The 27,049-nt window shown below is 42.0% G+C and overlaps 1 protein-coding gene across 9 annotated transcripts in view; it reads right to left on the bottom strand.

Annotated features, from left to right (window-relative positions):
• Positions 1 to 27,049, bottom strand: part of AKAP13 (A-kinase anchoring protein 13) — a 325,669-nt gene that overhangs the window by 29,831 nt on the left and 268,789 nt on the right. For all 9 annotated transcript variants that reach the window (XM_046653445.1, XM_046653447.1, XM_046653446.1 and 6 more), the window contains 5 exons: positions 24,987 to 25,119; positions 18,542 to 18,716; positions 6,038 to 6,105; positions 3,812 to 3,878; positions 226 to 361 (listed from right to left, as the gene is read on the bottom strand). In XM_046653445.1, coding sequence (XP_046509401.1) covers positions 226 to 361; positions 3,812 to 3,878; positions 6,038 to 6,105; positions 18,542 to 18,716; positions 24,987 to 25,119 — 579 coding nt within the window. The remainder of the gene's footprint in view (positions 1 to 225; positions 362 to 3,811; positions 3,879 to 6,037; positions 6,106 to 18,541; positions 18,717 to 24,986; positions 25,120 to 27,049) is intronic.

Here is a 27,049-nt window from a genome sequence, read left to right as displayed (position 1 = left end):
ACCTGGCTCGATTATGGTGTTTAGAGGGGATCCTTGTTACAAAATGGTGGTCATGACAGGGCATCAAAATGGAATCCTCATTCTCCTCATCTGTATTGCTCAGTTGTGCACCATCCCATTATTTGATACATTTTTTTCTAAAAGAAGAATCTTTTTGTCAAATGATATGATTATTATGCTCTTTTCACCCAGAAGTCAACTGCGCCATCTTTGAAGCTCACTTACCCAGCAATGTTCTGTATGGAGACACTTTTGGAGAGCGAGACACTCTGCTGGGACCGTCTGTTAGTAAACATGGGGGCTGCGGTGGTTTCATCAGCCAGGAGGACTGCGGATCGAGGGCGCTCCTTGGGCTGCGAGGCTGTAAAGGAAGAGAGAACACCAAATGAAGCATTGTCCATCCATACCCCCCAGTACTGACACATCTGGCAAAGAGAAGCATATAATAGATTTTGCCCTGGGAGTGCAGATGGATATAGAAACTCCATGGAGGACGATTTGGCAGTATCTATTGAATTTGTACATTTCAATACACTTTGATCCAGTAATTCCATTTTAAGATGTTTATTTCTACTATCTACTTGTATATGTTTGAAATGATACACGTTCAAAGTTATTCAATGCAACATTGTTGGTAATAGCAAAAGACTGAAAATAAACGAGTATCTAAAGAATATCAATTAATAAATTATGGTACATCACACATTGGAATACTGTATAGTTTTTAAAAAATGAGGACACTCTCCATGAACCACCACAGATCTCTAAGATAATATATTAAGGGGGGAAAAAAATCAAGGTGCAACAGACTATCCTTAGTGTTGAAAAAAAGAAAAATCAATAACCCAAACTGGTATTTATTTTAATAAATAAATTTGAAGAAATATATAAAACTAAGAAGAGTGGCTACCTGTGGGGTGGGATGAAAATCAGGCAATGAGGATACAGAATCATGTGAAAATATTATATTCTAAAAGTTTAAACTAATGCAAAATAAAATAAAATAAGGCTGAAAGAATTTTGAGGCTGAAAGGAACTTCAGCGATAACTGAGGCCGGCGTTCGTCGGGAGCACCTACCAAGAAACATCTGAGGAGCTTGTCTGACATGCAAATTCTCTGCCCTTCTTGTCCTCCGGGCTGGGACCTGGCAGTCTACACATTCTACAAGCTCCCCAAGTGATTCTTTGACACATTGTTTGAGAACACAGATTCTGACCAATTCCTTTAGTTCACGGAAGAGGAAAACGCAACACTTTCTTAGCGTCACACAGCTAGTTTGTTCGCATACTGCTTATTTCTCCTGAAGATGACCAAGGAGGAAACCAGAGCTCTAATTTTATGCTAAAGTGGTCACTGGCATCTAGGTAACAAATTATTTTTCCTTGGTAACTGAGCTCCTGCCCCAGACAATGAGCTGTCTATCCCCAGGAGTGTCAGGAGCTGAAGGAAATACGACTAGGGTGGCTGTTATGACTTCACTGCATTTCAGGATGTTTTTGACTTAATAAAAATTAATAAAACCATTAATTTCCAATCCAAATTCTATTTAGAAGAAGGTGATACAATAAACACCAGAAACATGCTGCATCGTAACACAAGCAGACCCTTCCTGCAGGAAGCACGAGGAGCATGAGACGTGCTCCCTGCCCAATGGAGAAGATGGGCAGCTGGCAGAAAAGGGAATATGCTTAAGTGTCGAGATCCTGGAGCATATCCTCCGTGTTTCAGAAGGGAAGTCGGTGGGCAGATAAACTCTGATGGAGGAGGAAACACTGGTTCTGAAGAATGGTACGGATGTGGATAGGTCGGAAGGAAAAGAGGACGTTCTGATGAGGAGAACTGTACAAATAAAGACAGAAATAATCATGTGGTATTAATGTAAAAAGGCAATAACAAGTAGGGAAGAAGTTAAGTGGAGGACGCATTGCAGGATCAGTGAAAAGGCTAGAGGAGGAGAATGAGGTCACGTTGTGCAGAGCCTGAAAGGCATAACGAACAACTTGTATCCAAAAGGCAGCACAGGGCGCGGAAAAGAACAGCTTCTTCTTGTCTGAAACCAATCTGTACTCTACCCAGGTAAGGTACTTAATATTCTGAGTCTCAGTTTCCTTATTTGGGATGAGGATGATAGCAGCAAAAGCTAACACTTAAGGAGGCCTACTGCTAACCTCTTTATAGGTATGACTCTAGAAACCTGATTCCCACCCTCTGATACTATTATCATCCTTCTACAAAGGGGGCAAATGAAGTCCAGAGGGATGAGTAAACGTCCAAGGTCACACAACTATCAAGTGGTGGTGCTGAGACTCAAATCCACTCAACCTGAGCCCAGCCTGTCCTCTTAACCACGACATTGCCTCAGTGAGTAAAACAGGTTCTAAGAATGCTTGTGGGGGTCAGAGGTAACACACACAAAGAGCCTGGCATGTAACAGGTATTAAAAAAAACACTTTCTTATCTGATGTGAAACAAAACAGGTTTCTGAAACAAGCAATCGTGTCAGAAAAGAAGAGTTTAAGGAAGATTAGACTTGTAAAAGGTATTGGAATGGGCTGGATCACTGATTAAAGTGGGTGGCAGTCTGACCAAACTTCTCTTCTGGTAATCTACATGCAAAGTTTGCTAACAACCGGACTTAAGGTGGCTAAAGGCATGCACGCTGTTCTGTGGGAGCAGAGCCTGGGACAGCCATTCTGGAGCCATCGGCAGGACTCAGAGCAATGAGCTATAGAGCAGTGCTTCTCAAGCTTGCGCGCGCATCAGAATCACCTGAAGGATCTACTCAATCACGGATCACTGGGCTCCACCTCTGGAAGTTCTGATTGAGCAGGTCTAGGTAGGGCCCAAGAATTTGCACTCCTAATTGATCTAGGAACTACACTTCGAAAAACACCGCCTTAGGGTAAATCTCACACAGGGTTCCAGAGAGCCAATTAAGATGACATTCATTTCTGCATTATTTATGGTAGTAGTTGGAAACAACTCAGACATCTGTCTTTAAGGGCACTGATAATTAAATGTGGTAGATGTTTATGAAAGAATACCACGCAGCAGTCTTAAACAACAGCTTACATATAATAACATGCACAGACCTCCAAATGATATTAAGTGAAAAAAAAGGCAGCAGGATGGATAAACCTAAGTTTTATCATCTGATTTAAATTCAACACACAAAACAGTAAGACATATTTTCAGAGACAGACATATCTCTAATGATATGGCAGAGAAGAAAGATACACACTAACTATATGACACTGGACACTAAGGAGGGGAAGGAATGAGACAGGGAATGGAACATGAAAAAGGAAAAACGTTAGGTAAAACCCGAGGGGAGCCCTGCACAGGCTGGTGAAGACAGCTTGACGTGAACGGGAGAGCTTGATTTGCTCAATTTTGGGTACCACTTGAAGTCCTTGAAAAAAAAAATGAACTATTTATGCAACTTCACAGTTTACATAAGTTTAATAAGCAAGATCTCAAATTTGATTCATGCAACCGTGAGGCACTATAAGCAAGTATACTTGTCAACTCACTCAAGAGGAATTTTGAGATGCATGGGGTCACTTGCTTACATACACAGGGCTAAGGTGCTGCCTTTTAAGCCAATACACACACTATTCTAGAAACCTTCCAGGAGAGTTTGATGGTAGAATGTTAAGCTTTTAGTCGATGAATCTGTAGCCTTCTCTAACTTACCACAAAATAGGTATTCAAATCTTGATTAAGAATAACAAGTGAACATTACAAAGTATGCTTACATCCTGAACCAGAGTCAAAAAGGAGTTTCGGGAGGTGGGTCGGGCTACTTACACTTGTTTCTCATAATGACTGTAGGCAGTGACGATGTGTCATGGGCCTGAAGGCTCCCTTTGGGCTGCTGAAAGAAAAAAGAAAACAAGCACATGAAGACAGCACTTAAAGCTATCTTCCGTGAAGTTTCAAGAGACCCGGTTGCTCCTGCTCTCCTGCTCTGTTCCTTGTTATTGGTCCTCAGTATCCTGTGTCCCAGCCAGTCACCTCCACTGCTATCCTCTGAACCTTGCCAAGCACTCTGATTCCACAAACGCTGTTTCCTCTGGACACGTCGTCCTTCCAGTACAAGACCGTTTGCGTATCACCTCGTTAGTAAGACCATCCATTAGCTTCTTTCCTCCCCTCAGCCAAAGCATGGACTGGCACCCTCTTAGAATCCTGTGCATCAGCTCCACATAGGTTTTACCTCATTTGTGGTCATCATCTGCTTGTCCATCTTTCCCGCTAGAATGCTGGTTTCTTAAGAGCAGCATCCGTGCCTTTTTCATTTCTACTTCTCCAGTGACTAGCATTTATAAGGTGCCAAATAATTCTGAGGTAAAGTGCTAATTTTAGTTAAGACTTTTGTTGTAGCAAGTAACAGAAACACTTAGTGTGAGAAATTACAAATTGACACAATTAGTCCAAGAAAGAGGCGCTAGTGAACACGAGTTAACTTCCAATTTAAAATGGTTACATTCTCTTACTTGGGAGATGCGCTATCTCTATCACTATCCTTCTATAGTACCTCGTACAGTCACAATGGCAATATTTCTCACCAGAGATCACAAACTCTAAATGCCTGTGGGGTTGGGTAAGTGACAAATGACAGAAGCCAGCGGAGGGGAAGGGAAGTGGCCATCTGGAACTTGTGCATCCTGTCCAAAGGAGGCAGGAGCCACTCAGCTCCAGGTGAGTATCACTTCTCATCCATCCCTCCAACATTTAAGGACCTATAAGCCCGCTACCATTCTTGGTGCTTAGGCTCTAACAGTGGATGAAACATTCCTGACCTCAGACTGCTGGTAAGTTTGCTGCTTACATTCTAGTGTGGGGAAGGTACAGACCATAAAAAATAAATGTAAAAAGATAAATACAGACTGTTAAATATAGACTCTGAGGAGGTCACAAGTATTATGGAAAAAAGGAAAAAGAGCAAGGTGAGAACTGGGAATGCTGGGTAGGGGGCAATACCAGGTTGTGAGATCTTCCAATTTGTCAGGAGAAACTAGAAATCCAAATTGATGTGAAATAAATAACTGCATTAACTCAAAAAAATACTGCATGAGCCAAAAAAATTTATGTCTGTGGGCTGAATAAGATCTGGGGTACAGAAGTTTGTCATCTTTACAGTAGTTCAGTGCTTCCCAAAGTGTGGTCCTCAGACTAGCAGTGTCAGCATCCTCGAGGACTTGTTGCAAATACAAACTCCTAGGCCCCACCCTAGAATCGGAAACTCAGGGCCTGGGGGCCGACTCAGTTGTCTTCTAACAAGCCCTTGAGGTGACTGACGCACAGCCAAGTGTGAGGCCACTGCCCAAGATAAGTGTGGTTACTGGTGAAGCACACAGCATGCTGAGACTTGGTGTTTTGCTGGAGACAACTCTTCTGACAAGGAACAAAAAGACATTTACGGGTGATGAGAACAGTGAAAACCACGAAGGCTAACCGAAAGGTACGCCCCCAAACCATGCTCTTTTGTTAAGGGCCACTTGATGGGCAGTGCACATCATCACACAGTGTGTGTTCTCAGTGCAGGTCCCACCACACAAGTGTCACTCCCTGTTCTTGTGTCATGTGATCAGAGTCATCTGTATGTATTCCGTGGAGAAAAGTGCTGACAGACAGGCTGAGTCTAACCCTAACACTCCCCAGCCCACCAGGGCCAAAGGCCCTGATTTCCACCTGCTGCACCCATGGTCCCGAATGACGAAGGCAGGTATGTGAACAGCAGAGCAGATCTGCTGACACGGTTGAGAAGAAAACCACTTTAACAGTGACAGAGAGATATTAAAATCACAGAGAAATGTATATTTAACATGGGGAAGTTCTGAAAGCATTTTACTTTCCAAAAGGTATAAATTCCCAAGTGTGTTAATTAAACAGAGAATCAATCACTTGGTTGAGAATTTTTGGGTTATTTTGATCTCAAAGTTGGTATCAAATGATTAAAATAAACAAAACTCATAACTTTAACTCTCCCAACCCTGAGGATTTTTATTGGTTTAGCGAGAAATGCCTTACCTTCATTCTGACTTTTGCACAGGAGGCCAGACTTTCTCTACAGCCCTTGTGGACGAAAACACCGCAAGCTGAAAGGAGAGCAGAACCCAGGTGACATCAACAACGTGGACAGATCCCAGATCCCAGATCCCGACTTGCCACCGCCCCAGGAGCCTATGGGTTTCCAAGTGAGGCCACTCACACGTCAGAAAGTGCCTCTAACTAAACGACAGGTTGCAGTTCTCCTCCAGAGAGCAGCCATGTGATGCCACTTGAGGGAGGAGAAACAAGAGCAGATGGGGTTTCTGATTAAGGAAAACTAGAAGTCTGGAACTTCTCAGGCAGGAAGCAGAGAGGCCATCAAAACTGAAAGTAAAAGTGCCAGCTGTCAATATGTAAGCCTAAGTCACCAATAAATACATAAATGAAGCCCCATGGCAGGGGCTGTGAAATTTGCATCACTGTGTCAAAGGTAGAGTGTGGATTGGAAAATCTACCTGTTTATGTGCTTCTACTTGGGATCTTAACTACCCTGAGCCTTTTGCAACCCACCCCAAGTCAAGAGCCACAGAAGAAAGGTTATTAGAGCTACCCCAGAGCACTTCTGGGAGCCCCGACTCAAGAGAAAGAGAGAGACTTCCTGAAAGACGAACGGGGACCACAATTTGCCAAGGACACAATTTTATTTCAACTCTCATTTCTCACTCCCCTGGCCTAGAAGGGCCACTGATGTAAAAACTCAGCCCTCTGTGACTCAGAAGGGTCATCAACAGCTCTTACTGCCGCTGTGAAGTCACAGAACAACTGCCAGGAGGCCAGAGGTGAAGTAGAAAGAAATAAAAGATCCGTCTGTGGGGACACCCAGTGACGAGAGCCTCTCCAAGGAAAGGCTCCTTGAGAAAATCAACCAGATCCCATTCATTAGGTGATCCTTCACACAGATTCAGGAAGCACCACAGCTCCTGCCGAAGCCAAGTCACTAATCACGGACGAAGACGCTCTCTACCTCACACATATGGACTCAGAGGGGGAATGGAGGCATGATGGGGAGGATACCAGAATGGAGACTGCCAGAATCACAGTTCCCAAAGGCCTCTTCCCATTCCTTCCTCAACAGCTGCTCCTGCCGTGCCTGCCTGGTCCACAGGTCTCTTCCATGATACCACCCATCACACTGCACTGTGATCTGGTGGTTTTCTCCTCCACTGAGTACTCCTCCAGGGCAGCGACCCCCTGTCTACTGCTGACTATTCAATTAAGTCTCTCTAGCACAGTGCCTGGCTCATGGCATCTATTCAAATGTCTATTTTAGACCCTTTGTCTACTTTACCCAAAAGCCAAGTGCCCTGATACAACCCTGATTACAGTTTGTGAAAGGTCAACTTAGTAACACTAAAAGGAATACAAGAAGAACAGCTACCAAACTAAGTTTGATGTAGGTCCTGGCTCTGCTAATTAGTTACTGTGACCCTAGGCAAGTCCCCTCTACACAGGCCTCAGTTTCCTCATCTATAAAATGAAAGGGAGGACATTTCCGCCTGAGTGCCCTCTGTCTGTTCTTCTCTAAGACTATATGCTACAGCTATTGAAGAAAGGGCTAATTTTTCGAAGTAAATTCTGCTGGACTATTCAGTAAGGTTCATGCTGAAGCAAAGCTCTCAACTTCTCAGTCATCTGCATTATCACCAGGAGAGACCCAGGCTTTAGGGCAGCTTAGGCAGGGACTCAGGAATCAGCAGCTCTGACTGGAGGAGTCTTGGCTGAAGTCATCACCACACAAGGGGCTATCAGGAGCCACTCAACTTACACCAGCAGGGTGGCCCAGAGTTGGAACTAGTCTGGAAGTCCTGGGGGTGGGGTGGGGTGAGGCTTTATTCGGGGCCTGTTACTCCTAGGCACATCAAGGCCTTCTATCTAGCCAACCTAGCTCCACCCAGTGTGAAATTCACTGTCTGGTCATTTTTCTGATGTTAACAAACCAAAAGAGACATCCAAGTTCATGCTTCAACAGAAGCATGAGCAGAGTCCTCTCCTGGGAAAGGCTCACTCAGGAAATCAACAGGAGGAAAAAACCTGGAAGGTTTTCTCTCAGTCAAAGCTCTGTTCCTGCTTCCATTGTTTTCTTCCCTAGGAACAGACTGCAAGGGAGCCATATGGATGCTCTGCTCCTTGTAATTTCTACTGTTTGTGATCATGACCATTTCCACAGAAGAAGCTGTTCTAGAAGTCAGCAATCAGAAAGAGGTTACGCATCAGCAAAATTAATGCCAGGTTTCTCAGCAGTGTCCCTTTCTGGGCACAAGGAGGCCTTTGCAGAAAGAGACCCCAGGGGAGTGACTCATTCTCATCAGCAAAAGGAAAACATTTGAATATATTTTTCTTAAAAACCGGAAGCCACTGGTTCTCATTAATTTGTCTAGTTCTCTGCTACTTGAAAATAAGGCTAATTTTTAAAAAGAAATTGTTTTACTACTCAGAGAAAAAAGTAGAATCACAACCAGAAATCCACATAACTCCTGAGACGCCAATGCCACGACGCCCTTCTAATGCATCATACAATGTACCTCATGACTTCACCACAGCGTTGTCCACGGGGAGGAAGGAGGAATGGGATTAGGCAGAGATAGAAAGGGGAATTTGACCTTAACTACAAGGGTTTCTTTCTTCAAAGCTGAAAAATAATCTGAAGCAATACAACAAAATGTTACTATTTTTTCATTTTGAGTGGTGAGTACATAGGTGTTTGTTATATTATCCACGTGCCACTTTGTATTAGTATTTTTTTTATTCCATTGTATCAAATTCTAACATCCTTCAAAGTTCCTCAGATTTCTTTATCCTTTAAAAATTCAATCACATTTATGATAAATTAAAAACAATTTTCAGTTAGACTTTATTGTCTCATGTTCCAGTGACAAAAGTGCTCCTTCGCTTTCTCCTTTGTTTTAAGGGAAATCGATTATATTTTAGGCATCTATGGGCAACACAGGAGGTGGCAGAGAACTGGCCACTAAATCTGATCTGCAAAAGTGCCAACCAGCACTGTGGACAGAACTCGTTTCCAAGCGGCATTCTTCCTGTTCCTTCTTCCCCATCAGTTCCATCACCCTAAGGGGAATTAAGCAAGAACAATTTTCGAGGAGTGGTGCTATCACTTTTAAACAGACTTCAGCAATAGCCAAGTTCTCAGGCCAGTGTCTGAGATTTAAAAGACAACTCCAATCGCTGAGTCATAAAAGCAGAAACAATATCTAAGATGTCCTTCAGTAAACGACTTTTCCCACAAGCCTACAACTCACTTGAATTTTAATATGCTCTAAAATACGGTCGCAAGTCTCCGTGAGAAATGGTTTGCGTGGACGTCTGCTTAACATTCTCAAGTACCTACTCGAAAAACACTCAAGTTGTTATCAAGTTGTCCTGGAGCCAGTTCACAGCGATGGTTTTAGCGGTGTACGTGGGTGATTTAGAAACTTCAGCCCCACTGACACCAGCCAAAGTCATGAGGTTAAACCTTATTTTCTGTTTTGGAAAAGAGACAATTATCAAGAACACAAGATTGGAAGACAAATCTCATACATTTCAAGTTTCTGCCACAAACCATAGCATGTTGTTAGGGAGATCAAAGAATTATTTGGCCCTTTATTTATTTATTTGAAAAAACCAGCTTTCCTAATAGCAGTAAGCAATATGCTTTCAGTTTTCAAAGTCCTTTAAAAAGGTCTCGGCACAGGGGTTTATGGGAATACAGCCGACCCCTAATTAGATTCCTCTGAACTTAAAAGCCAACAGCCCAGCCTTCAACTTCTCTTTTCGCTACAAGGAGGCATCAAACAAAAGAACGTGAAGGAAAACCCACACGACTGCGAACTAGCATCTAGCTGTTGCTGCAGTTTTTTTTTAACTTCTGCCACCACAGACCTTTGGTGAACTGTTATAAACTATACGTTCTTTCTCTTTCAGCAGAAAAGTAAAAGAACCCATTAGAGAGACTAGCTTAAGAAAATCAGCTTTATAGAGGGATAAGGAGTGGCCACGGCAACCTGAACGGAAACTAGAGAATGGCAGGAATAGTCAAGGAATGCCCACGAAGGGAAGGAGTCTCCTTCTTGACTTAAGTCCTGTATAGTCAGAGCTCTGAAGTAAGGCGTCTTCTGATACTTCAGTCCACCGACCATCATCAGGAACATGCTGATGAGTTCCGACTATTCTGACTTCCAGAGACAGATGGGACCAGCAAAATCGATCTGGGGAAACCTCTCTGATCCTTCTTAAGGATACAGGTTGAAGAGTTACCTTTAAGGCTAGAAAGGGGTAACTTCTTCCTGTCATTTCAACCCTAACCAAGAAACTACAACAAAACAAACGACGACAAAAACAAAAAACATTCCAATATGAACAATTTAGAGATACATGCTCCGAAATTCTCTCTGCAACTTCTCGTTTAACATCCTTGGGGGGGTCTGAGACACCTCCTGGTCTGCACTGACTGAGCTCAGATACAAAAGGCACGTAGATGCTCCTGGTAGCTGGTGTAATAACCACAGTCCTGATGTACAGAACAGCAGGGAAGCCACAAAAAGGAGCCCAATCATCTCAGCTGAAGGCTCATATAACAGCTGTTTTCATAAGAACACTGGGAAACAAAATGAAAGTGCTCTGCTCGAATAAGAACTGACTTTATCCCTCAGGCTCTTTGTCACCTTTCTTTAATCAATTATATATACTTTACTATCTCACATAAGCAATGAACTCTAAATGCCAGAAAACCGTCTATCTAGAGAGCTGCTTTTCCGGAAAAAATCCAAAGCAAAACCTAAGCATCACAGACATTCTAAAGCCTGTGTCTCCTACTTAGATTGCAGCTGGTCTACTTGTTTATTTTTTCAATCAAGGGAAACAACCTACCACAAAAGTACTCAGAAGCTGCTAACACAACAGAACATAAATCAGCAATAATCTCAGTATCATTTTACATCTGTTTAAAGCAAACAAAACAGCACGACTGGCAAGATCCGAAACCCCAAACATAACAGATTCCAGTGCTCCCAGAGCAAGTTCTCGGTGGCAGCTGGAAAGAACAGCTGATCATTCAAGGGCAGCTTCACAGAAACGAAGCCGTACGAGCTGGAGACACCCCTCTCTTTCCCCAGCTAAAGTCACCTAATCCTAAAGCAAGAGTAGAGTTTTGGCTAAGGAACAAAAAACCCCCCCAAATCTGCCAGGTTTCTCCTAAATTCAATGACTTTAAGGAGTCCTGACAAGGGCCTTCAGTCTCTGCTTCCACTGCTGGTTTTCTCCCAGGGGAAGACTGCAAAGGAACTACATGGCGGATTTGTTCTCTGCTATTTCCATGTTTGTGATCACGACCATTCCACAGAAGTCCACACAATGGACTCAGCCTTCACCCACAATTATGAGCTCAGCCTGGTCCAGGAGTAATCCAATGGAGTCACAAGATGTTACTTTGTTTAAAAACATTCTATCTTGCTGCGTCTCTTAGTATTTGCATGCAGACGTATATATTAAAGCGACTAAAGATATTTGGAAGACAGGTGCAAATCAATACCGGCCACCATAACACGTCATCATGATGGCCTATGCGGCTGAGCTATCTAAACCACAAGGCAAAGCTGACTGAGCAGCCACTCGGGGTCTGAGGCTCCAGGGGGCAGCACGCAGGGTCACGTTAAACCAAAAAGGGAAGCTAAGAGCACAAGGGTTTCCTGGGAGGTGAACGACCAACTGGAGGGATGCTGCATTTCCCAAAACTCCTGGGAAGATCCTGCAAATGACGGAGGGAGGGGAGTGGAAAAAAGATCGCGTCCCCCAGTTACTCATATTTTCCACTTCCTGCAAGATAACAGATGGTGCCTCATACACACAAACATTCATCGCAGGCTCTGTTCTTCAGGAAGCTGGGAAGAATCAGCCAATTATTTTTTTTGTCCCTTTGGGGAGATGACTACATGTCGTTTCTTTGCTTTTAAATCTCAATTGTTTTTCCCCTTCTTTTTGTAGGTGGCAGGCTGTCACACACAAACCCTAACGCTAGCACTAAATGTTGAGCCTATTTCAACACCTCCTCGGGAGCCGAGTGCACAACTCTAGCTGTAGCAGGGAGCTCGGAAGTTTCTGAGGTGGGGTGGTATGCAAATTTAACATGTATTTTGCACCTTAGGTGCATGTTAGGGTAACATTCAGGTCCCATCACACTGTTCCTTTTTGCTGTCTGATTCTTTCAGTTTAAATTTCAAAAACATGAACTCGTTTCTTTGTTTTTGCTGAGCAGGGGGAACTAAGATAACTTGTGACATTTTAGTTAGATCAAGCTATTACCATCAATCAAAGAACCGCTGCAAGGGGACATTATGATACTGAAACCAACCCTCCAGCAGAAAAGACTCCAGTGATGACACACTGCTGCTGAAATGATCTGGTTCCCGATGACTTAACGTTCAAATTTACAAGTGAAACCAAAGGAGACCCATCCTACTTATTATAAACACTGGTAACATAAAACTAGTAGCCATTCTGCTATTTTACTGGTTTTCTACTTTTAAGAAGTCTTAAATTAAAATAAAATATTGCTACAATGTGTGCCATCAAGTATGTGAAATATTTAGTCTAGATTTTTGAGTTACAATTTTAACATTTAAAGTCAATAAATGACAACAATGAAGCTGTTTTGATGGATTTAAAAATGAGAAATCGGAGGTACATTTGATACTTCACATTCACACACGTACCTCGGCATCTATTTCTGTATTTAGAATATATAATATAGAGAATAACTTCATACACACAGATAACAAGGTGCAAATATTAGCAGTTTTTAAAAAAATGGCTTGCCTTGCAATCACACTATACTTTTCAATTAATTAGAGGTGGAAGGAAAAATACAAACAAGCATGTAGGCTGATAGCTAAAGTTAACATGTTGATGTTAAAATTTGGTTACACTTTTGAGCATGTATATTTTTTATGCAGGTTTAAAATCAGTTTAAAATATATATCAACTCCAAAATCTGTGAAACTTCCGAAATATCAGTGCCACAAAAAATTCCTGAAAACCTCTGCCCTATCTACTAAACTATTTACTTCCCACACTGATGTGTGGCTGAGAACTTAAAGTCTCCAAGTCTCAAACTTCCTACGTTTAGTTTTTCCTAATTGGTCCCAGACGCCACGCAAGTGATTCTCCACGGGCTGCTGCGGTGTCCTTGGGCCGTGGAAGTCTCCAAGAGGTAGTGCAGATGCCCCTTCTCCAGGGGCAATTCCAGCACACAGTATAGCACACTACACGTCTGACAACCTACGGTGTCCCAGCTATGCGTCATCATGGAGGGAGACCAGCAAGAGAGAATTTTTATTTATGTTTAACAGGAACAAGCACCAAGAAAACAAAAATGGCTTTAGGATGCCTGTGGTTAAGAGGTGCTACATTATAGTGGACATGTTTATAGTGGATATTTTTCCTATCTGACAAATCAATCAGATGACAGTTGCAGGTTTAATTCGGAGTCATTATCATCTAAGGTAGACCAATAATACAGGCAAGGAGGGCAAAACTCAACTGTTTTTAACCTAGAAATAATGTATACAGACAAATCAATGGCTCTAGAAGGCTAAAGATACAGTGATACAATTTAGACAACTTTTTCCAATCTGAATTTAAACTGAAAAGCCGCCTGGAGCTAGCCATGAAGAGTCATCCATTCGCTATAATCATACACCAACGGTTCTTAAACCTATTGCTCTCTATAGCACAAGAAAAAGAGTGTTTGGGTTTTCAGAGAAGACTGTCCATCTCTTTTGTTCCTAAACCTTCTGATAACATTTCACGTCACAGTCCAGAACTGAGAGCGGGAAGAAACCACTTATACTGCTTCCTACTTAAGCTGGTGCTTCAGTCACCGTGATGGGCAACTGTCCATACGTCTTTTCTCAAGGCGACTGTTTTCCAGTAATAATTTTGCTCTTTGTCCATTAAGTTCTTAAATCAAATATCAACATATTTTGCTCTTTTATCAGAGACCAGCTGAGAAATAACCAGAAAAACCTCTGACACTATCAGTGATCCAAGGTTTGCATCTTGTTTTTACTCATACAAACAATATAAGTATATTCTAAAAATTCAAACAACACAAAAGTATAAAATAAAAACTTAGTCCCCCCCTTCAACCTCTCCCCATCGAATCTCTTCCTTCAAATTAATAGTTTGATATATAACCTTTTAGATGTTCTTGTATATTTACATAAACAATTACTGTTTGCTTACTTGTTTTCTATAAATCGGGATCATAATACAGTTCTATTTGCTGCCTTTTCAACCTATCAACATGTCTTGGAGACCCCCGGACCTGCAGACCTATCCCAGTGGCTGGCAAACCACCGTCTGTGGGCCAAATTCCGCCCATCTCCAGTTTTTGTAAGTACTGTTTTACTGGGACACAGCCATGTTTATTTTTTATGTCTTATCTGTGGCTGCTTTCGTGCTACAAGAGTCGAGTAGCCACAACAAACACCTGACAGCCCGCAAGCCCTAACACACTCACTGTCAGTTCCTGCAGAAAGTCTGCCAACTCTTCATCTAGCCTACTCTTTTTAGCATCGGCCCAATATTCCATCTAACGAATATACTATATTTTATTGATGAATATCTAGGTTCCTTCTAACCTGTCCACATTATGAACAAAGCTGCAATGGGTAAAAACCAAGGATAACACTCTGAGAACTCTCTTTATAAGCCATGGTGTAAGCAGCCCGAGGAGGGTGCCTGGTACACACTGCTGCTCAGTAAACACCTGCTGATGAGCTGCTTGTGAATGAGCCAAAATACCGGACACAGTGTCGTGCAGAATTCGGGGAACTCATCTTTGTTGAATAACTTCCTTTAAGATCAGGAACTCAAGAGTATAATTATTGGGAGTTAAATGTAGAAAATAAATCTGGTTTGAAGTCAAAGATTCCCTAGAATATTCACGCAGCTCTCTCCTTACTAGAGCAGATGACAGAGTGGAAGCCATTTCCCTCCTGGATAAACAAATATAAATCAGAACAGTTCACTGATAATGCAGACGCTAAAATATCTGAAAATTCTCCACGAAGATCCTTTAAGTACTACTTCTATTCTTGAAGTTTATTCAGTTATCTTTCAGACGTGCCCCTTAGTTGCTACGTTCTCCTCCTTCATTAGGCATTCTATTCATTTGAACCTTTTAATAACTCTCAACATCTTCTCTTGCCTGTGCATCCACTAACCCTTCTTCATGGAGGTTTACTTGCTTACGTGGTGTCTATTTTTTGTTTTTTTGAGGAAGATTAGCCCTGAACTAACATCTGCTGCCAATCCTCCTCTTTGTGCTGAGGAAGACTAGCCCTGAGCTAATATCCGTGCCCATCTTCCTCTACTTTATATGTGGCATGCCTACCACAGCACGGCTTGCCAAGCAGTGTGCAGATCCGCACCCGGGATGGGAACCGGCGAACCTTGGGCTGCCAAAGTGGAACATGTGAGCTTAACCGCTGCGCCACTGGGCCGGCCCCAATGTATTTTTTATTTTAAGCTTGGCTTCAGCTTTATAGGACTTTTCTTCCTCCCGTGGGAAGCTCTACATAGCCTGGTGTGTCACAGTGACCCTCGGGCGCACAGTTCTGTATTGACTTCAGCTGGAGTCCCTTGGGGTCTCATCATTCCTAGGCTGGGATTTCACTAAAACTCTAGTGAAGACATCTTAGTTTGGGGTTCTAGTACATACAGATGGTGTAAATTCAGACCCCAGGTTCACATACGAGGGAGAGTTCTCGCTCAGGATCCCGGGGGGAGAGCAAGTCTCCTCACTGCTTCTGAAGGCCAAGGGCATGGATGCCACAGTCTTTAAAGCTCTTGATTTTACTCAGGGGTCTCAGTTCCAGCTCCCACTATGTGCCCTGAGGCCACATATCCTCTCCCCAACTTGGAGAGATGCTCCATTGTTCTGATTATGCGTTCCTTCAGATAACTTCCTTTTTGCAGGCTCTGTTATGCATAAGTTTTTTAAAAAATATATTTTATCGAGCATTTTTATGATTTATAGCCAAAAGCAGGTGTTCAGTCTGCTTTACGGATGAAGATCTCTGAATGTCAATTTCATCCTGCCAATCAAAAAATACGATCTCTCCCTGTTTTTCTCTGAGACCAGTGCTCCCCAAATGGAGAACAGGCACTTTGTAGGAAGGATGCAAAACAATCCTTTGGAACGCAGGAGGAAAATTCTACAGCTCTCGTTTACATTGACTTAACCTAAAAGAGAGATGGAGTTAACACACAGGTTGATGTGCTGGTGCCTCACTCCGCCTTTCTGTTAGGCAGCCTCTCGACACAGGACACTAGAGGTTTCTTGAGAAGACGTCCTCAGAAGGCGGGCTAGGGATGTGCAGTGGTGGTGCCCTTCCTCACTGGCTGACTTTCAGCATGTTGTGAGGGATGCAAATTTACAGCTCAATTAAGTGAGCTTATGGATTATATTTTTTTTAGCTTCAACTGAAATAAAATGAAAAAGAGACTGACACAAATTCCTGCAAAGAAACTATGGATCTAAGGTACCATTAAGAAGACTAATAAGTAATTAGCTAACAAGAAGATGGCAAATCTGACTTCTCTTCTCCCTAGAACGAGCTCTTTCTAACTACAGTATCGGACACACGTGTAACTTTTACATTAAATATATATACCCAGTGAGCAGGCTGAAAGGTTCTCAGGATACATGAACACACTCAGAAGCTCGGGGACTCCTGCCCTCGGCAACCAAGTCACCTTGGCACTGAGAGGAGACTGTCCAGCGACTGAAGACTAAACTGGAGACATTCAACTGGTGTCCTAGGAATGAGTCCTATTAGAACCTGGGCTTCACAAGAAAAACGCTGGTGGATCCCGGACAGTGAGTGACAGGCTCTTGTTTCCTAGAGGTCACACAAAATGTATTACTACACTGGAGTAAGTTCTCAATTTCCTGGTAAGTCACACAGGAAGGAGGACACAAATGTGCGATACATCTGCCCACAAGGATGCATAAAGATTCAGACGAGAGTGCCCATCAAGTTTGTTTTTTTTTAAATAGGACAGTAAAACTAATAGGGGTGCAGACAACATCTGGCCTATAATATATCCATAAAAGTCATTTTACAAGAATGTGTGTGATAAGTGCAATCATTTAAAAAGTTCCCAGAGCTGACGTGTGGAGAAGACAGGCTGTGGACTAGGCGCTGGCTGTGACTCCACTCGCTCTCTTCTCTTCAAGAAAGCAAGTGAGTGGACATTATTATTGCAGTAACTTTAATCTCCTCAAATAAACTTTTAAAAATGTCAAATTTCACAATGTTAACTATGTTTAGTAATTACTTGGGATGCTCCACACAAATGACTGAAGACAAGACAATGCCATGACATCATGGTCTGAGAAGTGCTTCTTGGGGTCTGAATCAGTCACGATTTTGTCTGAACTGGTTACAGGCATAACATGACGCCAATCACCTCAGCCTTCTGGGTGAGTGGGCCGGGACTAGAGTGCTGGACCTCCAGACTGGTCACTTCTGACCACAAGCAGACTCCTTGATTCACCTTGGTGTGTGCTATGGATATTAGTACTTTCTCTCTGTGCAATAATAAAATTTTGAGACATAATGCCTTAGACCAGGGGTCTGCAAATTAAGGCCTTTAGACCAAATCTGGCCTGCAGCCTATTTTTGTACGGCCTATGACCTACAAATGATTTTTACATTTATAAATGGTTGAAAAAAATAAGTATTTTTAATGTTTTGTGACACATAAAAATTACATGAAATTCCAATTTCAGTGTCCGCAGATGAAATTTTCCTGGAACGGTCATGCCATGCTCACTGGCTTGTGTAGTGCCCATGGCTGCTTTTGCACTATCATGGCAGAGTTCAGTAGTTGTGGCAGAGACTGTGCAGCCCACAAGGTCTAAGCTATTTGTTATCTGGTCCTTTACAGAAAAAGTTAGCCGACCTCTGTTTTCCAGCAGCTTATCAAAACCAAGAACCATGCTCAGTTAACAGACTCGGCTTGAAGGTGGTTTTAAGCAGGTCAGCAATAGGTCAATACGGAACATCTTTGCACACAAAGGTACTCTCTCCCTTGACAGCCACCACGTCTTGATGTTGGTAAATGGCCAAGCACATACCAAAGCACCAGAATAAACAATGAGCACGTAAGACCTGACAAGGGACGGCTGGGTAGCTTTAGGGTTTGAGGCTACAAGATGGTTTTGATGCTGACACAGACTTTTGGAATAGGCAGTGGCTTAGGGACAACAAAACAGCTTATTTGTGATTCAGGCTGTCTGAAATAACAGATAGGCTGTATGTTATAGATCTAGAATTTATGTCTCCAATGATATTTAAAGAAAGCTAGAAAAAGGGCTACTTCTCCACATAGACGAGGAACAGATAAGGGGACAGGAAGCCAGAAATGAGCTTTCCCGAGCCGAGAGCCCCATCTTACAGAGAGAAGCGTGTCTCTTACTCGCACAAGTGTAGGCGTCTTTGTTGGTGAAAGGCTTCAGACACTGGCTGCAGCTGATGGGACCCACAACAGGAATGGAACTGAAAGCGTGCCCATTGAGAGCCTTCTTGTCTTTCTCCTTCTCTTTAGAATCTTTCTCCTTCTCCTTAATTTTATCCTTCTCTTTTTCCTTTTCCTGCCAAAGAAAAGAATCAGCAGTTAATTGAACAGTAGATGGCCTTTCCTTTACCTGGGCACCCAGATGGCATGTGGTCCACAGTGGGTGGTGAATGTTTTGGACAAAAGTTAGGAACACTGTTCTGGACCAATTTTTTTATTTTATTAAGTTGTGAGCATCCAAGCTACATTAGAAAACCCACAGGAAAGATTGGGCAGGCTGAACAATTCTGTCAGTGGCTTATTCAGTGATTATATGGACAAACAAAACACCCAAGGACCAACACTGGAAAGAGGCTTCTGGTATTCGAGGAGGAGTCTGGCGTAGCCATGCATCCTCCAGTAAGCCAAAGTACAGCCCACACAGAAAGCAAGCAATGAGTTTAGGGCCAGCTGCAGGCAGGAGCAGAAGAAAGGAGGGCAGCAATTCTGGGACCAGCCTGAGGGAGAGGAAAGATGACTGGGCAGCACGAGAAATCCCTTTGAGGTTCCTGTCTGACTTCCTCACACCAGTCACGGATCCCTGAGTGAGGGCACATCTGTTTTCTCCTTTACTCTAGCCAGAGGTATTAAATATCCTCCACATAAACATTTTCAGTTTTTACTAATCAGAATCTCAAGGTTCGCAGATATTAACTTGGGCCCATTTTTTAAATTAGAGGGAGGAGGAATTTAAACTCTCAAAACTTAAAGAAATACTGATGAGGGCTAGACCCTTAATAAAACATCTAAAGTAGTCAGGAGCATTTCCGGGGCGCACTGCTCCTGGGGGCTGGGACGGTGGGCTCTGACCATGCTCTCCACAAGAAGTCCTTCAGAGAAGCACTGTGAGCAGAGCACCGGGCTGGGTGACCAACGTCAACTGATAATTTCCTTTCAAACCGACTGGACCATGAACTACAATTCACAGGTAGGAAGAGTGCATTCAGTAGCTGTCATGATCGCTAACTTTGGGGTATCTATTTTCCAGGGAATACAATACTATTGTAATCCAAAAACATTCCTCAGAAAATGGGTACCCCAAAGTTAGTGATCACCTCAACTACTAAGCACCTTATATTTCCAAGCAATGCCTTCTACACACGTTATTCCATCTGATTCAATAACTCTGAAGGGGGCAGGGTGGGCATTAGGCTTCCCATTTTACAGCTGAGAAGAAGAAGATAGTAAGTAAGAGCTAAAATTTGGAAGAGTTACTATGTGCCAAGCACAGTAGTAAGCACTTCACATGTATTTTCTCATAACGACCCAATGAAGTAAGTACTAGTTGTTATGTCCATTTTTCATTTGAGGAGACTGGTGCTCACAGATGTTCACTACTGCATTTGAGGCCACACACCAGCAGCTGCCCAAGCTGGAATTAAGATCCAGATCCGGCTGACTCTAAATGTCAGCTCTCATTGACTACTCTGTACTGCCAAGGGCTGGAGAGGTTTGTTGACTCACAAAAGGTCACACAGCAAATGATCAGCAGTCAAAATCAGAATCCAGGTCTTCTGACTTCCTATTCAGAACGCATCCACTATACTGAAATGGTGAATGACTGCTAAGTCTATGATTCGTGTGGAGTCTTTTGTTAACACATAATAATAAAAATCTAAGAGCCGAACTACTACACTTTAGAACTATAGAAAATAACAAGAGGAGAAGGGAGAAAAACAAATTACTTCACTTTACAAAACAGGAAACTGTTCTGAGTGAAAAATTAGTAACCACTAAAGTACATATAACTAACAAAAGTCAGTAAAAAAATGGAATGTTTTCAAATAATGTTTCTTTTAACTAAATTGTGCTGAAGGCTTCTCCATGCATAAAATGTTAAACTGAAAAGCCTCTGACTTTTTGCTCCAGAAAGCTCAAGCATGCTCTAAGAGTTGAAAAAAAATCTCCTACGGCAACTAACTCATTCTCTGAAGCCTTGCAATGCTCTTTAAATAGGAATAAACAGTAAATAATTTCCACGTTCTGTGTAACAATCCAAACTAGTTCTTTCAAGGATAAGAACAAAACACAATAAGAAACTGCACTGTCTCTTTCTGAGTTGATTAGAATTTAGTGCTTTAAAGAAGCGAGACTCTTACCTCCCCATGTTTTGGTCCCATGAATCTCACTGATATGAGGGGTACTTCATGGAACGGACCCCATTTGACCGACATGATGCGACCCCCATGCCAGGAGATGTGTTGTCACAGGAGGAGGGGCTCGTGCGGCGGGGAGCAGCCCAGCAGCCCTGAGCTGCCATCAGAGCAGCCGCAAGAGGAAGCCAGGGACTGGTTGAGAAAGGGAAGGAGGAGGGCTGAGGCCTCTTGTTTCCTTAAGACGAGCTTAACTGTTTGAATGCTGCCAGGAAAGCCAACCAGCCTGGTTACCAAGCACACCGGAAATGAAACCAAACCAATGCCCCAAAACACTGCTTGTATGGACGGTGCTGAAGATGCACGATGGAACTCTGGTCAAGGATTGAGGCCAATTTGTTAACACGAAATTAGGCAACGCGTCTACTTAAAAACAGAATCCTCATTTTCTAAAAAGAAGTAAGCTTCCTAAGAGAACTTGTTAGCGAAGTTGCTTGCGGTAAACTGGTGAGTGGTTGTTTTCGGAAATTTGACTTTTCTGTGTTTTAACAACTGCCAAAACACTCTATCTGTGTGCTGGGGAAACAGAAGCTGAGAGTATTTAAAGGCAAAGATGCAGGCAACAACTACACTAGAATACTACGAAGGAAAATGACTTCTCACTTTCCCAAACCTACTGCTTCAGACAAGGAATTACAATAAAAAAATCAGAACGCTCTGGACAACTGGGAACCATGCCGTGATTAAGCAACCGTCACACTGCAGATGTTTAATGAGAGAATGAACGAGACAGATCATTATAGCTAACATTGACTTGAGCCTCTGCAAACACTCCTTTACTCCAGCAGGCACTTTGGTGGGTTCTGTCCTTCTTTACACAGACCACAGGAGCTAGGAGCCGGGGCCGAGCGCCTTAATTTACATAGCATTCTAGCAGCTGTGCAGGAATCTAACTCTTGCACAGTCCAAAAATGCCTACTTCGAGTCATATTAAGAATTTGTCTACAACATTTCTAACCGTCCCCTAGTCATCTGTAAAGAGGAAAGCTTAGAAAAAAGAAACCCAGAGTGACAGGATGGTTTAGAGAGGGTGACTCGACTCCCTTCATGAAGGGGAACGTTATGCACATTCGTGTTTAAATGCTCTGTAGCAAGCTAACTCACTCAGGAGGAAACAGTGCGATCTCTCGAAGATATTATAAGACAAAAGCAGAAACAGCCAGTCTTCCTGTTAGACTTCCTGTTTAGGCTCTCCTCTTTCAAAAAACAGTCAATATATTTGTCTAATAACTCACGCCAGGTACTGATAATTCTCGAAGGACACGTGGAGGATCAGTACTCAATTTCTCAAATCCTATATATACATTACCCAATTCTACAAGCAAAATTTATTACCCAGGAATGTGAACAATTTGGTGCCTTGTGGCTGACTTCTGGCTCCTTTGATTATTATTTAAGAGTTGTATGTTAACCCAATTTAACGTATCGACTATAATATATCTAGGTTAATAACTATAAACTATTCTATATGAATACATATATAATAATTAATTATAAGAAAAGGAGGAATTTCTAAACCATTACTAAGAATTGGAGGTGGCAATTTAATACAATCTTCAGTAAATGTTTAAAATTTTCCTTTAAAAGAAGTAAGAACAGTTAAATTGTACAAGAGTGATAAAAGTAGATTAGATGATCTCTAATAGCATCTCTTTAAAAGATAATTTAAAGGAAGTAAAAATGTATTATTTGCATTAAAAAATTAGTGGTAACATCTATAGCAGCACTTTCAATTTTTTAACATTATAGAGAAGTAATATTATTCAATAGTTAAGAGAAACAGCAGAGTATGCATCATTATGCTATGAAAAGTTAATATCCAGTTAATTTTCACGTTATCGTTTAGAGAATAAAACATTCATATATGGTAAAGCTCCACTGTGGGCGCCCGGCACATAAAGACAAGGTATTTAATGGAACTTAACACAAAATGTATTGATTACTAGCTTCCCTGCTTCTTACTACCTTCTGCTATGTTGACAAAAGCCGAGCTATTCCACGGGAAGTTCTAAAACAACCTTATTTAAAGTTTGCTAGTAAATTACGAAAGGTGACTCAAACTTCCTAATGTATTTGGTCGCTGGGGCACTCTGAAACACTTGATAATGTGAAACGGACTGCAATGCATGGTTACCGATTTGTAATTTTTTGAGACTTTCCATTGCTGGACACAGCACAAGCCCCCAAAGATCAAATCTTGCAGCCAAGTCTGAAAGAGGAACCAGTCTTATTGCAAAAGAGTGTTGTCATTTTTGACAAAGGACATGGTCAGAGGCAAGAGGTCAAGTGATATGGTTTCTGCCAGTGCTGACAGACTCTGCTCTAACACAAATTACCTTCTCTTCTCCTGCCCTTTTCTCTTCATCCTCCGACTAGCAAACTCCAGTCCTTTGAGATAATTAAAAAAGTTAAAAAGAAAAAGATACTGTTCAGTAACAGATTCTGTTTAAGACAGAGCATGAAATGAAGAGTAGTACTTTCTGGAAGTCAGACCACAAGAGAGTTCTGCCTTAATATTATCTAGTTCTGTGACCGGAAGCACATTTCTCTGGGCTTCAGTTTGTAAAATAGAGGCTGGCATGAGGCTTGTTTAAAGGTCAGGCTCCAGTTCCTAAATCCACTCTTACACGCTGCGTGCATGTCTGTCCGCATGGTCTCATCACCGTGATCAGTGGAGCATTCACTGCGCAGCCCCGAGGGTCAACGTCACTGGGGAGATGAATGGAAAGGGGACTCTTCACTTACTGACTGTCTTCCTATTACAAGTTCATTTGAAGAAAAGACTCCACAGTTTAAAAACAAAATAAAAAACAAGAAAAACATTTTGAAACCATCCAAACGGATCATAAAATTTTTCAAGGTAAAGGCCATGAGCTTCAGTTCTTTTAGCTGCTTCTTAGCACCTAGCAGAATGCTGAGACCACAGAAGTCACCCACCAATACTTGGCTAATTTATATTGATCTTTCCAAGGAGGTTTTCTTTTGTGGATGCCAACCAGCGTCCACGCCAGCAGTGGTAAGTAAAATAGACAAGGCTCTATTTTAAGCCTTGCTGCTAATACGTAGAATGCTGGGAAGCATTCTGCCCTCTTCAACCTTAATTCTTTTGAATTAGAAAATAAGGCTAAGTATGAAGTTAATATTTAAATAAGTGATTATTCCAGAAGCAACTTGCTAGATTCTTTGCATCTTCTCCTGTTTCTCCTGATTGCCCATTTCCGGTCCATTCTGCACACGGGCAGGAAAAATAGAGAAAACACAATTCCGGAAGCAGGTTTTGCGGAAAAATTCCTCTGAGTGATGACCAAATCTAGCATTCGCTGAAAGAAAGAGCTCTTATTTACAAAACTCTGTAAAATACATTGGCTCTATTTCCTCCAGCCCACTTAAGTGAGGGCTAAGAAGCCGTTTGTGTTTTTTGGGGGTGGGGGAGGAAGAAGACGGGGAGGCGCAGTTTTACAACAATATTCTTGAGTTCAGTGTTTGTTATTTCCCTTACCTCAAGGTATGCATTTATGTACCAGTGTGTATGTATATACCCCCCCACACACGCATGCACGTGTATATATAGTGATTCCTTGGCAAGAGCTCTTTGATTTCCAGGGTTTTTTTTCACTTCTTTCTTTCATTGGAGGTTGTGTGGAGGGTGAATGGAGTGTAGGAAGTGGGAGGCAGCTTTTCCCCACTGATGTGAAATGGAATCCGTTTTGGTTTGGCACTGGGAATCAGTATAAGAAAGTCAACTCCTTTTCTTTCTTTTCAAAATACATGGGAAAAAAGATTAGGAGAGTAGCTATCTTTACGTGGGGTTACTACAGGTGATTTTTACTTTCTTACTTTTGAACCTCTGCCCACATTCCCACAAATGAGGTACCCCACTCCTAGAAAAGGGAGACAACATCCACCTTACAAGAAGCGGAAAGGATTACATGAGATAATATATGGAAAGCTCTTAGTATATAAGAAAAACTCAATTAGTGGTACTACCTCTTGTTGCTATTTTTCTTCAAATATTAGGCTATTTCGGAGAGTATCTCTAAATTTATTTCCATGTGTCCCCATTGTTCAATTAGTTTGTGGGTGATACAGGCTGCGACTGGAGCCTACTGATGACGAACTGAGTGGTCACACGGGAATGCCACGACCGTACTTACTTTGCTCTTCTTACTGCTGGACATTTTATTCTTGATGTAGCTGAACGTACGGCTGACTTTTGTTCCCCTTAGCCTTTCAAAATCCTTCTTGGAGGGGCTTGGTGGCAGGAAGTTATAGTTCTCTTCTGTTATACTAAGTAAAAACAAGAAGATTTTTAAAAAAGATTACAGAAGTTAATTTTTAAAAGTTAACACACCTTATATATAATTCTTTCTAATCCTCATTGTCAGATTTTAGCCACAACTCACAGCCAACTTATATACTTATGTGAAAATGGGAAGTGGCATAAGAGGCTCCTGAGAGGTTTTATACAATAACATCCAAGAACAGAGCGTCCCACAGTGCCCATGTTCTGCTGCCAAAACCTGGCTAACTTCTCTTCTTTCAGTTATTAACATTTGACTAATGGATTTTCAGTGATCTGATGTTAATCGGGGCCTGTCAGTTGTTCATTAATTATTTTATCTGAAATTTCTGAATCTAAAATAGCACTCAATTTACAAATGTCTTTGCATCAAACAGGTGCGTGAAAAGAAACCCACACATTGATGGAATGACTGACTTGCTAATGAAGGTTGCAAACCAGGAATTTTCATGACTGAATGCACACGCAACGTCCCTAATAGCAGAGATCACACTGTGTTTAGTTTGACAGCACGCTGGACAACCAACGCCGTGGACTGGTGAGGCAGGCATACCGAGTTTTAGTGCACTTCACTTTACTGCACTTGGCACATATTGTGTTTTTAAGACCTTCCACCAGCAAAAAGATCACAGCTCACTGAAGGCTCAGATGATGGTTAGCATTTTTAAGCAATATTTTTAAATTAAGGTATGCACATTTCTTTTAGACATAATGCTACTGGCACACTTAACAGACTACAGTATAGTGTAAACATAATGTTTAATGCACTGGGAAACTATCACATTTGTGTGACCTGCTTTATTGTGGTTGCCTGGAACTGAACCCTCAATGTCTTCAAGGTGTGCCTGTACAGCCATGCAGAATTTTAGGACGGAATATACTGAATGGCAGGCAGAATTAAGGCAGAGTGTAGAAAGATTCATTTTAGGAGTTCCACACAGTCCAGATGCACCAATCCACTTGTTCAGGAAGCCTACATAAAATCTAAGTCCATCCACGATGGACACACTTGGACCTTAGCAAATTCACAAAGGTTCATTTCCTTAAGGAACGCTGGGCACTTGTGTATATAATCCATTATACAGAAAAGCAATCTATTTGTACTACTTTTCCTAGGTGTTCTAGAACGGTTAGTTTAGAACCTTTGCACCGAAAAGTAGTGTCTACCTCAAGGGCCTCTGTGAGAGGGCAGACAGGAGCACAACCACGAGGGTCCTCCTCAGTAACAAAAGTCTATTTATAAAGCATTGTTTACAAAATAAAGCAGTCTGTTACTAAGATAAAGGGGAAATGGTCTAACAACCGCTGCTCCAGAAAGGACAAAAAATAAATAAAATATGACAGAAGTCCAAAGACAAGTATTCATATTAAGAGACTTCTGCATCACTGAGTCATAACTGATGACTTTGCGAAAAGGACGGCAACTTAAAAAAACTGCAGGGGACGGGCTGGCCCGGTAGCATAGTGGTTAAGTTTGTGTGCTCCACTTCGGCGGCCTGGAATTTGCAGGTTTGAATCCTGGTCGTGGACCTACACACTGCTCATCAAGCCATGCTGTGGCGGCATCCCACATACGAAATAGAGGAAGATTGCAACAGACGTTAGCTCAGGGCCAATCTTCCTCACCAAAAAAACAAAAAAAAAATCCCACCAAAAAAGCATACCAACTTCAAAAAAAAAACAAACTGCAGGGCAAAATCAGAACACCAATTATGCTTAATTGGAATATTTAATCCCACAAGGATGAAAAGAGGAATCTAAAAATAAACAATGAGTGAAAACAGAAATCTTTTGCCTGCTTCAAGTGAAGAACCAACTCACTCACTCAGACAGAGCTGTGTACTGTATCCATGGACACAGAAGAAAATAACTTTTAATTAAAAAGGATATAGCCTTCATTAGAAAATGACTTCTAAC

This window comes from Equus quagga, chromosome 2 (assembly GCF_021613505.1).
Source record: "Equus quagga isolate Etosha38 chromosome 2, UCLA_HA_Equagga_1.0, whole genome shotgun sequence".
NCBI lineage: Eukaryota > Metazoa > Chordata > Mammalia > Perissodactyla > Equidae > Equus > Equus quagga.
Note: the sequence above shows the minus strand (reverse complement) of the source record. Positions and strands in the feature narration are given on the sequence as shown.